At 44.9% G+C, this 17992-nt stretch overlaps 1 protein-coding gene across 3 annotated transcripts in view; it reads left to right on the top strand.

Annotated features, from left to right (window-relative positions):
* STX6 (syntaxin 6) overlaps nt 1–16073 on the top strand; it is a 29603-nt gene extending 13530 nt beyond the window's left edge. Inside the window, exons 6-9 of one of the 3 annotated variants that reach the window (XM_034778355.1) lie at nt 286–392; nt 1831–1925; nt 14910–14978; nt 15902–16073. In XM_034778355.1, the coding sequence (XP_034634246.1) occupies nt 286–392; nt 1831–1925; nt 14910–14978; nt 15902–15951 (321 nt within the window). In that variant the 3' untranslated portion in view covers nt 15952–16073. Of the gene's footprint in view, nt 1–285; nt 393–1830; nt 1926–4675; nt 7969–14909; nt 15457–15901 lie in introns of those variants that run through there. The other 2 variants (XM_034778354.1, XM_034778356.1) reach the window with 2 other exon arrangements.
* Nucleotides 16074–17992: the final 1919 nt, after the last annotated feature.

The raw sequence follows: 17992 nt of genomic DNA, 5'->3' as shown, positions 1-17992 counted from the left end.
GATAGGGAACAATTCCATTTTACTTGTCAAATGAACACTTGATAAGGAGTTACTGGGACAAATGTGGAACCCAATCATGCCGCTTTGACAGTCATTCTTCAGGATTGACCAACACTAAGTATTCCTCTAAATTACAGGACTAGTCACTAGAAGTTCAAGCCTACTTCTAAACTCTGCTTGCTGCCTTGCCAGTTTGGACAGGCATGTGTCAGAGCATTGGGCTCTGAACCAGTTGCAACTATATGTTGGATTTTAATTGCTTGTTTCCCTTCTCTCTGGCACCAGTTGATTGTGGAGCAGCAGGATGAGCAATTGGAACTGGTCTCTGGCAGCATTGGGGTGCTGAAGAACATGTCCCAGCGCATTGGTGGGGAGCTGGAAGAACAAGCAGTGTGAGTGCTGAGAAACAAACCCCAGACTGTAGGAGTTCTCAGGAATAAGACGTGGGGAAGGGCTGGTGATAACACTAAAATGTAACTATTGGTGCTCCTGTCCCCAGAAAGGACAAGAGCTGTATATCATTGGCTGACTGTGGCTTTGGAATAATATTGTCAGCCTGGTTAGTGACACACAGGAGATCCCAAATGCTATTCAATCATAGCTAAAAAATTCTGCCCACACAAAGGATTAAAGGGTAGCTCACAGCAGCAGTTTTCATCCATACATTTATATATAAATTAGATGTCTTCTTTCCAAGTATGTATTCTCTAATCAAATAGTATATCTGGAATTTCCAGTGACACCGGATAGCAGTTTCACTTTCAATAAGACTAGTGGTTCATACCTATGTTTAACTGTTACTGAGAAACTTTAAACACATCTTTTGTGTAACTCTGCAGTGTCCTTTTGTGCTCCCAGAGCACAAATTAACACAATGGTTCAAGAACTAGAGTGATATCCTAGGTAACTACATACTAGTAAACAAGGCAAAGCAATAAGAACATAAGAGTGGACATATTGGGTCAGACCAAAGGTCCATCTAGCCCAATATCCTATTTTCCGACAGTGGCCAATGACAGGTGTCCTAGAGAGAATGAACAGAACAGGGAATCATTGAGTGATCCATCCCCAGTTGGCTTGTGCTCTCTTAAAAAGGGGAGGGGAGGAGCAAAGAACAGAACAAATGGAATGGAAAGAGACAACAAACAATGGAAAAGGTGGGAGACAGGGAGGGAAGAAACTTAATCCTTTTAAAAGCAAAGCAACTGGTCAAGGAAGCTTTAAAATCTTACCTGTTCAAGAATAAGTGATAAGTTTATCCTGGATGTACTTCTCTCTCAAAATGGATTCTTGACAGTGATCAAACAGCTCCGCACAGGTTTTAGTAACTTTCCTACAGCATTTAAAACCAGAATGGTAGGATACTTAACAGCAATTCCAAATCACATTCCCTTATGATACATAATTAAGCGCTCCATGTAAGTGACAAAGCTTTTAACAATGTGACATTTTGGACCTTAAATGGTTAAGCCTAAACATGTTTCGCTAATTTTGGATCAAATGTTTATCATGTACTGCTCACCTTGCAGAGATCACCAGAGCCGGCTTATGTACTGACTTCATACATCAGGGAAAGCACTTAGAAAATTAGTCCAAATGAGTTCTTATTTACCACCAGAGTAAAACTGCTGGTTGAGCAAATTTTTGTTTTGACACTATCAAATAAGACCCTAAAATGTGTTTTTGTACTTTGCCTGGGGATTGGGTTATTTTTTGTAGGTGTGTGACAGTCTTGTGTGTGTAGTGAAGTCTTGAGATACATCGCTAACTAATCAGTACAAGTTGCTTAGGTTGTTTACCTGACACAGCTCCCCTCTTCTTTGTCCCCAGGATGTTGGATGACTTCTCTCATGAGTTAGACAACACTCAGTCACGTCTTGATAATGTTATGAAGAAGCTTGCAAAAGTGTCCCACATGACCAGTGGTAGGTGGCGGAAAATGGGTTCTGACTTCTAAACCAGGGAATGAAAGCTATATTAGTCTGAGGTCTGGAATGTGCTGTGTTGTCTCCTGGAGCTGGGACTAGTGTCTAGTAGTTTCTCTTAAGTAGTATGTTTTTTGAGAGCATGGCAAGACAGGAAGCAGTTCAGTGTATACATAGCCAGGGAAAAATAATCTTACTCTACTTGAGTGTAGAGCCTGGCAATTTATAGTTCATGCTGGGACTGTCCTTTTTTTTAGCCTGTTCCTCAGCCTTTTTTCACCTGCAGATTTTTTTTCTATCATTTATGCAACCTACATGGTGAGAGAATGTACCTTGGGACTACAATTGTAATAGCTTTTGCATCATTCCACTTTCAAGTTTTACTGTAGGTTCCTACAAGCTTGGAGGATGCTTAAGCATGAAGCAAGCTAGAGAACTTTAAACCCCACATGACCAGGTGGCTTTTCCTTGCTGTAAAGTCCAAGCAGTAGCTGCCCACAATGTACTCCTGGCATTGAGTTTGGTTTTATGGAGTTTTTTGTGAATGAAACAAAACCCATCCTGAATCTTCACTCCAGGTGTGGAAACTACACCCAGCCACAGGAATGCTAGCATCTGCCACTGTCCAAAGGCTGTGGATAGTAAATCTCAAAGGTGCCAAAGCAAATAGCTTAATTCTAGAGCGTGTGAGAGGAGGGAGAGATTATTGAAGGCTTCTAGTATCTCATTGGATTGGTTGCCAAAAAAACACCTCAAATCTAGCAGTGCCTCCTCAGCATTCATCTGTGTCTTGAAGCCTGAAGCCAATGGTGAGCTCATGCATCCAGCTGGTAAGATTCTCACGTGAGAACTGAAAGACATCAGGTTAGTTTTTCTAAAATGCAACAGGAAATGAATGAGAAATGCTCTAAATTAATCATGTTGTGCAATTCATGCTCCAGGTCTTTCCCTGTGCCTCAGTGTTCAGAATAAAGACTCCAAGAACAGGCTTAGTTTAAGGCTTAGCTTTACACTGGAACAGTGTCAGATGAAAAGCTCCTTGCCCTCATTAGGAGGAAAGATGGTGTCTGGGCAGGTGTAGCCTCCAAGGGGGTGGGGGGGAAAGGCACTACTTGAACCCTGAAAGGGGGTCCCAGAGCTGACAGGATGCTAAGGATAATAAAAACAGGAAGTATGATTGATTGTGTAGGCTGACTTCCAGGAAGTGTCACTCCCCAGAGTTGTTTTCATTTATAAACAGTGTGTGTGGGCTTTGTAATAGTCTACCTAAATGTATTATCTTCTCTTTCATGGTTGCTTCATGTATCTCTGGAAGCAGTGGGTATATTACAGGAATCAGATAGAAGAAAAGTACTATCAGCCTGTCAGTGTCAGTTGCCTTTCAGAACTGATGTTCTGTGGGTCACTGTCCACAGGCAGTAAGCATCACAGAATCATGGTGAGAAGTGCTTTCTGCCATATACAAACTGCATCTGAAATCAAACTGTTGGATTAATGCAGCAGTTGGGTCAGTCCTGCTGGTGAACATTCAATTGAAGTGACATGTCACTTAGCAGTACAGACAGCTGGCAAACAACTCACTTCAGTGTTTTCTCCCCCAGACACTGTTTAATGATCAGAAAATAAACTTCAGTTTCCTTCAATTGTTGTGAAAGATTGACGTTTTTAGAAATGATGGCTTTTGGTTTCTATTAGTACCTGCATCCTAAACTAAGGATTCAGCACTAGAAAAGTTGAGACCTGTGGGTCTCCATTAGTGCAGTTTTGCTAACTGTAGCAATAATGGAAGTTATGGTGTGAGCATGGTTAGATGAGTGATACAAACAGCTCTGTCTACAGCTTCCACCACTTGTGGAACTGCGCTAGTGGTGAAGTATGGGCCTAGCTTTGCCAATGCAGTTATAGCCTGTGGGGAGCACCAGCAGGGAGATGAGTCTTTCCTTCATCCTTTAAAAGTGCATTGCATAACAAAGTTTTTCCAGGACCTGGTCTGATGATGGCTAGAGAACCTCCAGACTTCTTTCCAGTGCTTTGACAAATTCTGCTTCTAAAACTCTATTTTTCTCCCTCCATTAAGCTGCAGCTCTAGTGTCGAACTGTGTGGTCACCATCCAGATCCCCTCAGGATCTTGCTGTAGCCCCCAGCAAAGAAAGAAGTTAGGACCAGATGTTTTTAAGGTCAGGGGTAGGAGAAAATAGAAGAGGAAATCAAGGTAGTCTTGACAACTTTTAAAGGAGGTTTAACTAATTCTTTGCTATGGAGCGTTACTTTAAAGGTTAGTCTCATCTTCCTACTGGTGGCCATTCCTCTTGCTGAAATTTCCAGCGTCCCAAAAGCCCTAAGGTGGAGGTGAGGAGAGCTCTTGTGCAAAATCTTCAAGAAGCAATATAAGGCATAACGTGTGTGTGTGTGTGTGTGTGTGTGTGTGTATATGTATATATATGTATATATATGTATATATATATAATGGTGCAAAGTTCTCAAAGGGTGGGACTGGGCTGAGTTACATACGGCTGGTGCACCTTTGCTTCCAGTCGTAGTAATACTGCTGAGGCAAAATCTGGCTCCTGGGATTCTCCTAAGGAGAGTCTGGCTGAATTGTTCCTTATGTAGCTCTAGTTTAAAAGGCTCCATCAGACTTTCCTTTCTTTCTGGCTTAAATTAGGTCCTTCGTAGCGCAATGGAGGAAGCTTTCTTCCTCTTCCCCTCCCCATGGAAATAGAAAACTGATGTTTCCTTTTTCTTCCAGATCGACGGCAGTGGTGTGCAATCATCATTCTCTTTGTTATCTTACTGGTGGTGCTTATCCTGTTTTTTGTGCTGTGATGGACTAACCTCCCTTGGACTTGTGCCCCCGCCTCAAAAAAAAAAAAATGGGGAAATGAAACTTGGTTATCATTTCCCTCCACTCTGAGATTCCTGTAATGAAAACTTACATCTGGACCTTACTGTTCTCTGTTGTGGACTAACACCTATGGCATGACTCTTGCAACTTCTTCATCTGATTCTAAGCCTCATCAACTTGCCTGAGGGGAAAATGAAGGACGGATGTGATCCCAAATTCTTCTGTACCTGGGACATACTGCTGTGTGGACAACCGGCCCTCTTCTCTCTCACCATCCTATGTGGAGTGGCCTAGATTTAGACCTAGAATGGAAAAGGCAATTCAGAAGGAGTTTACCACTGTTAATATTTTCATCCATTACAGGTGTGACCCATATGAAGCCTGGAAACATCCTAAGCTGCCACATATTCCCCTTTCCTTTGTCAAATGCCACTCTTGTCAGCTTTAGACATAGACTAATGGTTCCTTGGGACAGTATTTCATTGACTACTGGAAGCTGATCACCAGCCAACAGTGCAGCACTTCCAAGCTAATAAAAGTTGTTCACTAGGAAGGAAAGAAGGCACCGGAGGAGTAGCGTTGATGTCAGTAAATGCATTAATTTATACTCTGGCTATCTTCACTCCAGTGCAAAGCTATAAGAGACATGTGCGGAGATAGATTGCTTTTAAGGGTGCATACAAATTCTGCTTTTGAAAATACTAAGTGGTAGGAGCAGCAAGGTCTTGGACCCTATGGGATTAATAAAAGGGGAGATATGGCTCATAACTGCTGACATGAAATCTAATGTGAACTTGAGTCTGTATCTAACAGGCTACTGGCACTGTGCTAGACTGGTCTCATAACAGCAGTATTGATTTTACCTTACACAGTTAAGTAAGTAGCTTGGACGTGTTAGAAAGAATCATGAGCAAAACAAACTTGCAGGACATCTCAGCAGAATCTTACATACTGTGTATTGGTGAACTACAAAAAGCCTGTGCTGCCCCGCCTGAGGCAGCTGCAGTTAACTGCAGCGCTTTAACTTGTTTTACTGCACTGTAAGCCAAAAGTTGATAAACTCTAGGCTGAGGGTAAACGTTTTAGAAAACTCTTTAAATCTTGATTCTACAAGCCTCAAGCCCACTGAGTGTGCTCTTTGCTGTTGTGTAACTGAATGACTGCCTCTGTTAAACTGCTGTCACCGTTTGGCAAGTGATTTGTCAAGTTTTAAAATAACACAATATTTTGATAAATAAACTTCAAAGGTATTTAATATTAATGATATGGGCCATATTCTCTCCTTGGATATGTCACATCCATTGACTAATTTATACATGCACAGGGTAGAATATGGCCCAGAGCTTGTACCCTAAATGTATACTAACACACACAAAACTAGGATGTCTTAATTTTTCCTGACCCAGTATTTTTTTAGAAATGTTAAGCACTGTTGTGACAAACAAAAAGCCAGAACATGCAAAGTTAAGGGAGAAACTCCAGTTCATCATTATTTCCCCAATCCTTACGTTACTTTTGAATTGCCTGGCACTTCAGTTTTGTTTCACAACATTGTTATTTAAGTCTAGTTTTGTCACAGTGAATTGGAAATTAGACTTAATGAGTCACTGTTTTATTTAAGTGTTGCTAAAAGCTGTCAGTACCAAAACTTTGGTGTAGAAGGGCTCAACCTGGCAGCATAGGTGTGGGGACAAATAAATCCAAATAGCTGTTTTATACTGCAAAACTGATTTAAAAGCCCCCCCCCCTTTTTTTTTCTTTAAATTGCTGCTCCTGACCTTCTGACTCAGATTAATTTATAAAAGTTTAAGGCAACCACGCTTTTCTTTTAAAAAAAGAATTGCCCTTACCAGGCCAAAAAGTGGGAGTTAGTTAGTGCCCATACATAGCAAATCTTGATAGCTAAAACTGCATGCTGCTCAAATATAAGCCCATTCAGTGGGTTCCTTCCTCAGGATACCCTTGAAAGTGAGATTTCAGCTTTAATGAGATATTTCTTTGTTAAACACTGAAATAGACTTTAATCCTAACTAAAGTTGCTTCTGCATGGCAGTATTGTGGCTCTCAGACTAAATTACAATAACCCGCCTATGTAAAAAAAAAAAATTGAATTTGTACACAGAACACTTACGTTGTAACATGGAAAGTAAGCATGTACTATATGCCTTCTCGCTCCTGCAGGATTAGGGATAACTGCCCTTCACTCTTAAATGGGACATTCGTTTGTTTAATGTGCCCTTATCTCTATTTTGGGTAGCATTTCCCATACAGGCCTTCTATATTTAAAAAAAAAAAAAAAATTGCAGATCACCTTTAACTGAGAGTTTGTCTATACTAGAAAGTTAATACAGATTAAGGTAGATTGCAAATTTAAAGCACAGTAGCTGTTTCTGAATAACTTTGTGGGTCAGCCCTTATTCTGGAACAAGAATGCCTTGCTTAACCCACTTGGAAACTGTAGACAAGCCCTGAAATATTCCTTGATTTAGTTTGTCAGAAATAAGTTAAATTTATCATTGGTGTGTTAAATACATGCTTTGCTTCCTCTAGGATCTGTTAGCTTCCAATATGCACAGCAAGAGTATAAGTAGACTTGGTCCATTATAATCACACTTGCATTTAATATCTCTTCAAGAGTAACTTTTCAGTTGGAGATCCAGGAAGCTAACTATGTAACTCCCATTAGGTTTAATAGGAATCTGTGTGGACCTGACACTGTACCTTTCAATGCTTGGCACTTCAGTGTTGCTGTTACAAAGCGGATTTGGGTATGTGCACCCACTGCTGCTGTGTCTTGTCACTGGAGAATATACTAACCTGTTTGTTTTATATTTGGAACAGCATCCTGTGAAATGACTAACTTTAGACACGTCAGAAAACTTGAGCCTATATATAAAAACCAGAGGAGCCATTTTCAGTAGAGGAAGGAAGATTTCCCACTTCTAATTCTATTTAACTGCCTGATACTGTAATTTCAGTGTAGGGCTCAGTGCTACTTGTTCATTGTAGAATGTGGGAACAGACATCTTTTCACTGGTAGTTGCACACGCAGTTCCCCACTTACATTACAATATGCTGTGTTGTGTTCTCTCCAAGAATTCTTAATTAAATGAGTTGTACAGAACTGCTCCTCCACTTAAGGAAATTTTAGACTATAACATGTTACCAGAAGCCTATTAAACTGCTGTGCTTAAGTACGTCTGTCTAGATGGTGCTGCGAGCTAGCAAATTCAGTGTCTTTAGTCCTATTCTCCTTGTAAATCTGCTTGCTCCTGTTGCCTTTTCATTTAATTATGTCATAAATAATGGACTGTGGCATCACCAAATGAATCCAGCTACTGGAAATAGTTAAATGGTGGGGTTTTTTGATAATCCTTTATTAGAAGTGTAAATATAGAGAGAGTGAGTCTGGTACAATATTACATTTGAAAGTTCAGACTGTCTCTAAAGCTTGGAGAAGCTAGAGACGGCTTCTGTGAACATATTCCAGACTGGTACACAGCATTAATCAAAATGTAGCACTCTTTGAACTCTGAGAAAGATCCTTGTACAGAATCTGGATCAAATTAACAGTGTGACATTTTCATCTTGGTGTGGCAAGCCTGGGCAGTTGGAACATTTATACGGTCCACACTAAGCTGTAATGAAGAGGTTGCAGATAGACATCTGTAGAGTTTGACGTCTTAATGCTGTAGTGGAGGTAGGTGGCCTCTGAGGAAGCTTTTCTGACCATCCCTTATGGTTGAGCACTGTGAAAGATCTGTTATACTTAATCACGGCGGAATCTAAAACGGCTAGCTGTGGCTTATTTTCATATTGTAAATGTTGCTGTTCTTCCTCCATTCAGAAGAGCTGTTAAAACAGCTGGTTGTGTTGTAATTGAACTTTCCTCAAAGAGGAACTAGACAGTCATCTCCAATTTTATATTTGTTTTAACTTTGGGACAGTGACATTTCATTATGTTGTGCTCCATATTGTAAGAGAGAGTTGGGTACTGTGCTCAGAGTCCATCTGCTATTTTCCTTTCTTCAGGTTAGTGGCAGGCTGCCAAAAATTGCATTTTAGTAATGCTGTTTATAAGGGGAGCCACTTATTGCATTCTCTTATGGGCAGGGGAGGATAGATTGTACTTCCCATGACCCTACTAGCCCCTCCTGTTCCTCCTTCCATACAGGTTTTTAAAGGAACTACTCGATCATCTGAGACCTAGTAGTCCATAAGTGCAATGAGTTAAATGCAGATCTGTACTCTGCTATATGCATCCCACACGAAGTGGGCTTGGGAGGTGTACAGCACAGCACTTGCAATGTACACATGTGAATTGTCTAGAAGCCCAGTGAGTGGTGTTGCAGGTGGTTGGTAATGAGATGGTGGATGAGTCTCCCTTTCCCTATTTTTTTCCCCTCCATGACCATACTTCAGTTCCATGTAATCTTGTTCCATGGTGGCTTCTGCCCTGTCATTCATTATTGAGAGAGCAATCTCACAAGTACCAAGAGAACCACAGTCCATTGCCTGGCCAGCAGTATTAGATATTTATGCTATTATCTAAACTTTAGCTTGCATTAAAAAGCTCTGCATAGCAGACATGCTTTGAGAACTGCTGCCTTAATGCACTAGTTTACTGTGGCTGTGTTGCAGCTTGTTTTATAAAGGTGGGGCCTGTTGCAGCGTACAGCTACATAACTTTAAAGGAACTCTGCTCATCTTTACTTCAGGATTAGCAGATCTGCCCTGTTTACTATAGAAAGATCTTTGCACAAAGCTGAAACTTTAGCTGCACCCTTCAGGTTAAAAAAAAGGGTGGTGAGATGTCTTAAACCGTCTCTCACTACAGTTCTGGGTTCAAGCATGTGTCACTAACAGTTTCCAGCAAAAAGAGGGAAGGCAAGCCTTGATTTTTCTGATGGAAAAGCAAAAAATGGTTTGGGGAAGGTGGCACATTGTAGCTGTCTTTCTGATTCATTCCAAAGGAGCAATAGAAGAGCACAAACACTTTTCCATCGTGAAGAAACCCTAGTCTAGGAACATGGGGGTGATGGATTATTTCAGCCCTAGAAAGTTGTTTTGCTAGAAGTGTCGATTTGGATTGAAGACTGTTGTAACTCAAAGGCTTCTACCACAACTCTGCTAGGTCTTATGCCAAATTAAAGTGTATAGTAAAACATTGATTCAGCCCCTACAGTCTTGTGTGTGTTAAGTAGGAATAGACTGATGGAGGCTTGACCACAGCAGTCAAGGGCCTAGTGCTACTAATATGGTTAGTACTAGTGCTAGCCCCAGAAGAGTCCTTGAGCCAAAGTAGTTGAGTGACCTCAAAATATTGATAGACAACAAACCACCTGTCATGTAGAGGAGGTTGAGATTACCATCAGCTTTCTCTTTCCCCTCCAAGAGGAGGCAAAACCTATCCTCTCCTTCATCCCCATGATTACCCTGGAATCATGGTATAGTAAAAACCCACGGTGTACAGTAAGCAGGCCTGGCAAGTACAGTTCAGGGGGCTAGGTATACCAAACCTGATGCTGCAGGACCAAATCTTTGGATTATTTCACAGCACTATGGAAAAACTCAGAGCTTTATATCCAGAAAATGAACTCCTCTCCCACAGTACCCCGCCTTAGCACAAGCAAGTCCACCCATGTAACATGCTTCGTGGACTAAGGTTTGGGAATCCCTTCTTACTGCTTCACTTCCCCTCCCAGGCTCAGATACAGCCGGTGCAGTGCAAAGCAGTGCACATGACAACAAACAGAAAAAACAAGCACTGGATGGGCAGCTGACTGACAGTCATTCATCCAAAACACTGTTCCATTGTTTCCCTATTTAAATGCAGCAGGGAGCTCTAACAGCACTGTCCTGTGCTAGTGCAGCAGCTGCTTGTTCCGTTTGGATGCACTGGCTGCTCTCCATGGTGATGCTCATCAGGACAATGCATCTGGGGGGATTCTGTAAAAAGCTCTGACTTACCAGAATGCAGAAGTAACTTTCCTTTACTCTTTCCCTCTTACTGTCCTCAGTGGGGGAGCAAAGATTGCAGTAACCGATTACCAAACCTCCGCTGCTATTCCATTGAGTGTTTTAGATGACAGTAGAACTGCTACTCTGATCTGGGAGCAACACAGGCATGAGTGGAAAAAACAGCTCTGGAATATTTGCTTGGTGTTGAAGTGATTGTGTTGTAAACTCTGGTGTGCTGACTGTTAGCTGGGGGAAGGGGAGATATAAGGATTTGGCTATGCAAAAAATCAAATCTGTTTTAGTGTGAAGTTATGAACTCATCTTTAATGGGGAGTAAGTTTGGTAATTAATTATGTAGAAAGGTTATTTAAATAGATACAGTCAGGGAAAAAGCAGTTTCCCCTTATGTTCCAGAAGCCAGTTGCCACTAAGGAACGTAAGGGTCAAGACTCAAGGGGACAGCAGTGGAGTGGGAGGCAAAGCTAGTCCTGGAAAACTTACAGTTGTCTCTTCTGATGATTCTTTACCCATGTGTATACATGGTTTAGCACTCATGATCCATATGCTGTGTTGCTGCAGCACAGGAAAGCAGCTGGTCTATGCCTGGGTGGAGATCCTGCTGTCTGTTTTCCCCTGAAATATTCGGTGAGGATTGACGGCAGTTCATTCCTGTGGAGTACAATGTGATCACACCACGGCCACTGTTCCCACGAAACAAAATGTGATAAGTCACAGCTTAGTAGTAGCTGTTGGAGAGTAAGGACACTGGGCAATAGCGTAAAGCCTGTGAGAAATGTTTTAAATAATGAGCTGCAGTAGCCGTCTAAGGAAATGGTGTTACTCTAAAATATCAACAACTGTTGACTTCTGCTGTTGGAATCATGTTACGGTTATGCAAAGAATCCTTCATCCTTCTACAGTATTAAAGTAGAGATTCGCTGAACACCTGTCTCATCAATTTTTTTCCCCACTTGTTTGGGTGAATGGTTTGGCAGCGTAGGCCACCCCACAAACCATCCCCAAAGAGGAAATGATTTTCAAGCACATACAGCATTGTTGGTATATTACCATGACCCTGTAGAGCACAGGAGTTGCTTTAATCTGTGCCCTTTCTGGGTAGGGAGCATTGAAATCCCTGACTAATTGACACAAGCTGCAATGATAAGTTTAAGGAGCCAACGCCACCCCTATGATTCACAATAGATGAAGAATTGGCTGAGCACAGACATTGAAGTATATGATCACCAGCAATAGGATGTCTGCCCTCATACTGAGAGCTTTCCACAAGACAGCCTTTCTGCTCTTCACCAGTGTCCACCACCAGCCTTACTTCACAAAAGCTAGACACCTGAAAACAGGGCATCTATTTTACCAATCATCAGCATACCTCTCAATGGCAGCTAATGAGCCCAGGTAAGCAATTAGACAAAGCTGAGCCTACACAGGCCTGGCCAGCTGAGTCAGCCAGCAAGGTCCTGCTAATAGATGCAAGATCAGGTGCCTCAGCCATGTTCTTCTTAGTGAGTGGCCATGAATTAAGCATCAGGAGCCAAAGGCAGGGGCACTGCTTGCCCTTTCCCTGTACTACTGCCAAACCGCAAGGACAGAAACCAAGGGTATGTCTACACTGCACTAAAAACACTGACTCCGGCTCAGACTGCAGGGCTATGAAATTGCAGCGTAGACATCTGGGCTGGAGTCATGGCTATAGGACCCTCCTGGGGTCCCAGAGCCCAGGTTCCAGCCTGAGTCAGCTGACAGGGGCCAGCCATGGGTGTTTTAATACAGTGTAGACATAACTCAAGTGTCTACCTCAGCCCTACATTTGGCAAATGCCCTTTTGCCACCTAATTCCACACACACACGCCAAGGATGTAGGAGCGCCATTCCTGGGGCTGGTCTCCTTCGCCTTCCAGATCCCCAGTGCTTGAGCACTGCTCCAGTCTGCCATTGTAGCTACATCAGCAGTGAAGAGTGGGGACTGCCATAGCCAGACACTGGAGTAACCAGCAAAACGAAGGCATCTCTTGCTTCCTTTACATGGGTACTGAGGATGGAATGTAGTTCCCTGAGATCCCTGTAGGCCTAGGATTTCCAGCTAGTGAATGTGAGAGCTGGCACCACACTTTCCCTGTCCAAGGATACTTGTGCCAGTCCCTGTTTGCTGGGCAAGCTGTTTCCACTGATTATTTGGATCAAGTAGGCAGAAGCTTGGATAAAATGGCCCTGTCACAGCAAGTGCAGCCAAGGGGCTCAATTTTGACAGTGTCAAGTAGCAGCTAGTTTTTTAAACAAGTGAATTAATTGCCCGTGAAAAGTGCCACCTTGCTCTCCCTGACAACTGGAATCCTCCATTCACACAACAGATGCAGCACTGGCAGGAGCAATGCAGGCTCAGGGCCTATAGCGAAGGGGACCATACAAGCACATGAATAAACAGAGAGAAGCCTTCCTATCAGGGCCTCCGTTCGGACATGGAGCGCCCACCTCTAGGTCTGATGGAACAGTGCAATCTCCGGGCCCAAAAGCCTGTGGCTTGGGCTGGGAGTGCTACCAAAGGAGCGAATACTGATGTGGAGATCTGGCTAACGCTGGCAGTAAGCCCTCCCATTCACCTCACGTTGATCGTCACAATGTCAATGGATGGCACCAGCTTTGGGCAGCTACTAAACTAGTTTGTATTTCAGCAAGCCACCTCCCAGGAGAAATGCTCTGTTTCCCATTACTAATCCCCTGAATCATCTCATTTCCCTCTGTCAAAACAGTTGGTCATTTAAAGAAGTTGAACACTTCCCCAAAGCCCACTGGATGGAGAGATTCTGCCTGCAGAGTTTGTGCTAAGTGGTTGCTGCAAATGGCCTGGCCCAGCAATAGTTAATTTTACCTCCACTTTCCTTGCTCGAGTCCATGGAAATGATGGTGTCTCCACGTATGGGCCTGGTACACACTTTGCCCTGGGGATCTTACAGTCCCATTGGCAGCATCGCAATCCAAGTGACCAATTGGCAAACAGCCTGAAATTGAAATAGTGGGGAAGTTATTTCTTGCCCGTTGGAGCCAGTTGACCTTTTCCAAAATTGCAGCGAGGTCTTTGCCAAGTGGGGTATTGCCAAACCGGCAATCTGTGAGCAGGTGCTACTATGCTGGGATGGGGGGGGAGCATAGTGCCAGGTCTCCTATGGAAAACACTGGTGAGGGAGATGAGAGGTGTCAGCAAATCCTATCAAAGGTTCTGCTGCTCGGGAAGTAGCTAGCAGCCTCCCCTCAAAGACAGAGCTTCGGTGGAGGGCAAAAGGCAGAAGAAGGGATTATGCCATCACAGCCCTCTTTGTCACTGTAGGGTCCCTAATGCTGTCACTGCTGGCTTCCTCCCACAGTGGGGAGACGCAAAGAATTAAGGTGAAGAAAGTAGGTTATGTCTGGGTCTTTCCATTTTTCGCTTTAATGCCCAGAGCACAAGCACCCCAGGAGCTATCTGGAGCAATCGTAGGCTTTCTGGGGTGAGCGCAAAGGTGCAGTGATGTGCATGCTGCTTTGTGCCAGAAGCAGATGTTTTTCTTCCACCCTCTGACACAGCCATGGTCCCTATTACAGTGGATGAAAGGACAACAGCTATCTGAGGGCAGAATTTGGTGTAGTGGGGGGGGATGGCCCAGCATTTGGCTGTCACATTACCTGGTTCATGTGGCCTTCTGTTGGAATTAGGGCCACCTGTCCCCACCAGCCTCTCCAAGCCATGGTTACGGAACCGATCTCACCTTGTCCAGCCTATCCAATAGTAGGTGACGTATCTTCCTGCCGAGTCAGCCATCGCACCACAAACTTATGCGTCTTCCTCTTCACTTCCCACCTGATGAAGGGAAGCCTGATGAAAGATACTCCAGTGAAACTAACACAGAGACAGATGCCTGCTTGTGGCTTGCTCCAACACAGGGATGGGGTGGGCATTTTACACAGGAGTAGTGAAGATGGAGGACTACATAGATCACTGAGCGCACTGCACAATCACAGTATGGTTATAAGCTGTCGGTCCTGACGAGAGGCAGAAGAGATCATGTTAGTGAATTTCTCTCTTTTTGCGTGGCTCCCACTTTACCATATAGGGCCCTGTTCACATTCGCTGTGACAGCCTTAAAAATGTTCTCAACTTTTACTTTGATTACCTTGATTCCAACAGCACGACCGGCTCCCAACTGCGGAGCATGGAACCCAGAGCAGAGGAACCGCCAAGCCACACCACGTCCAGGTGAGCTGGTGAACACAGTGAGGAATCACACCAGGAAACGGGCTGGAGAGCTGCCCTCTGTCCACCAGCAGCAGGAGCTGGAGATTCTCCCCCAGCAACTAGAGATGGGCCTGAGGCTAAGTCAGGATCCAGATCCAGACCTGGACGTTCAGTAAAGGGGGGAAAGGTGTTTGTATCTAGGGGTTTGGGCCCCAGTCTAGCACCCCGTGCCCGAAATGGTGACAAGTCAGTTCACACCCCCAAACCAAGAGTGAGATTCTTTACATTCTAATTTACTTTTCAGTGTTTAATGCCCTTTGCTTTTTGGGGTCCAGCTTAGCAAGTGAGGTCACACTGGTCACCAATTTACATGCGCTGGCCCCATGCTGTAATGTCTGGGGTGCAAACTCTGCTGAGGATAATTTTAAAAGAATTCCCATGGCATTAACGTGTTTTGAATAAAAGCTGCCGCTAGCCCTTCCTCAGGCCTATATTTTGGGGCACATTTAGGCTGATCGTGTCCCTTGGAGGCAACAGTGGTTTTGTTTTTCAGAACAATGGAACTTGCACTGCCCAGTGCTTTCTAAGGGGAAGTCAGCATTCTCAGTCTTACTTTGCATCAAGAGGCAGGTTCCTGTTTATTATCAGTGTTGCCAACTCTTAATTTTAGCACCAGTCTCACGTTTTTTGGTGGTGCTCTTAAAGCCCCAGCTCTTGGCATTAGTTATGACAGGAGAATCTCAGCATAAGGATTTTTCTGGCCGTCGCAGCTGAAGACAAAAGCTTGACGTCATGAAATCGAAAGGTTCAAAATATAGAAGGCAAATCAAAACAATGCAGAACTTTAAAAAAAAAATCCAATGATTTCTAAACGTCTGGGGTTGGCAATATTGGTGCCATCAAGACACCAGCACTTTCAATGATTTGCTTTGCTGTGTAATTAGATGTAGTGATCAGAATCTTGTCTCTACCGTGCAAACGATCTCTGGCCTGATGCTGCGTCCTACAAGGAGGAATGGCGAAGGAGGGGGACACAGTACAGGCTTGAAGAAACAGTTTTCCAGAACTGCTGTGATCTCTCCCACACAGAGAACGACTCCAGCCTGCCACTCACAGGGCCTTTATTTGGGTTAGTATTTTTAAACTGCAGCTAATCTGATTTGCTTGCTAGTATTTTGTTTTTCTTTCAGTTGCTTTCTTTTCTAAAGACCAGTTTCAGATTCGCCCCAGAGGTGGCATTTGAAGGGGGTGGCCCCCTCTGGCTGGGGATTTTGTAGCAGCATGATGCTGCTTGAGAGAGAGGCAGAGGTTATTTGTTATACTTCACAGGCGCTTTCTTTAGAAGAAAAGCTCTGCAAGCAGCCAAGATCCCTCCCCCCGGGTGAAGAACAGCCAGGCAATCTGTCCAGACACCCTGGGATCATTAGCATTGAAATATAAACTCTCTGGGGGATGGAGAACAAAAGCCGAATTACTCATCCAAGGAGCGGGGGCGGCGCTGGGCGAAAGGAAGGCGGCTGGAAGAGCTGTAGCTGGGCAGGTGTCTTCGTTCCTTGGCTGCTAGCCCAGAGCCGTTTGGGGCCTGCAGTGGGTGTGAGTGGGGCACAGAGGCTTGCTGCTGCCTCAGGGGGCCCTCCTGCCTCCGGAGCAACAGAGGCGGTGTGGGGGGTGTGCTTGAACTGAACTGGTTCTCTCCAGCTGCCATGGAGGCAGGAAGATGCCAGCTGTGCCCAGGCTGCTTGGGGCTGCATGGAAAGCTGGCACAGAGCAGAGGCTACAGGGGCCTGTTTTCTAGAGCACCGCAAGAAGATCTCCAATCATAAAAGGGCTGGCAGAGGGGAGCGGTCACACTCAGCGGGGAGGGGGCTGATGCCCCATCTGCTGCTGGGAGAGACAGCAGCCTCCGGCCAGTCACTTTGTCTGTGCCTGGGCTGAGCCTTCCCCACACACACACCCCTCTCTCTGGTTGTACTGCGCTTGTCTCCATGGTACCCATGCACCATCGGCGCAGCACGGTGTCCAGATCGTTGCATCCCCCATCCCAGAAGCCTCGGACTCCTCTGCTTCCCACGGGATTAGCCGGCCTGCTCAGGGAGGACCCTGCGTACTCCCACTTGAGGCTCCTTTCGGCCCCAGCTGCTAAGTGGGGCTTGGCATCCAGCCCTGCTGCATTGGGCTCCAGGATGAGTCTCTAATGGGGTCACTGGCACTTCCAAAGTGCACTGAGACAGTGGAGGGGCAGCATGGCCCGGTGCACTGAGCACAGGGCTGGGAACCAGGAACAGCTGACTTCTAATCTTCACTCTGCCACTGCCATCCTGGATAGTCCCAGGCAAATCGCTTCGCCTCAGTGTCCCACTTTCCTCATCTGCTCGTTACAAGCAGCCATACTTACACCACCTCCCAGGGATGTCTGGGCAGCACTTTGAAAGCATAAAGTTTGACTTAAGTGCTAGGTAACAGTATTTTTGCAGGGAGCTGTCAGCACTGGCCCTTTGGCCCAACGTAGCTTCCTTTGTGTGTGTAGGACAGACCTGGGTAGCTGCTGCTCCCACACAACCACCCAGGCTGCTTCTCCTTGCCATAAGGGAAGAGAACAGGGGAGATGTTGTTCCTGTTCTTCCCATGCTCTCCCCCCACGGGGCTGTCTGCGATGTCTGCAGGCTGGAATAAATCCAGAACTGCGCTCCGGCTGGCTTTGACTAGCTTTCCCATCAGAGCGCGGGTTTCCTTCACATGTATGAGAGCACTCGCAGCGTTTACTTCTGGGACACATCACAGCCAGCTTTCTCTCCGACGTATATTCACTAGAGTGGCGATCAGCCTGTGCCAAAATAAACCCGGCATTAACCAACCTCAACTAGCCCGTGCCAGTGGCTAGCGAAGGATGTTCCACTCCTCAGTTATAAGCACTTGAGGCAGGCTGCATGTTTTACCCCCAAGTGCCTATTGACATGTCAGCGAAACTGAGGCTCTGCTGTGCTGAAGCAGGGCACCCTGGTGCCCCCTACATGTAGCTCAGCACTCCTCAGAAT

This window comes from Trachemys scripta, chromosome 8 (genome assembly GCF_013100865.1).
Source record: "Trachemys scripta elegans isolate TJP31775 chromosome 8, CAS_Tse_1.0, whole genome shotgun sequence".
NCBI lineage: Eukaryota > Metazoa > Chordata > Testudines > Emydidae > Trachemys > Trachemys scripta.
Note: the sequence above shows the minus strand (reverse complement) of the source record. Positions and strands in the feature narration are given on the sequence as shown.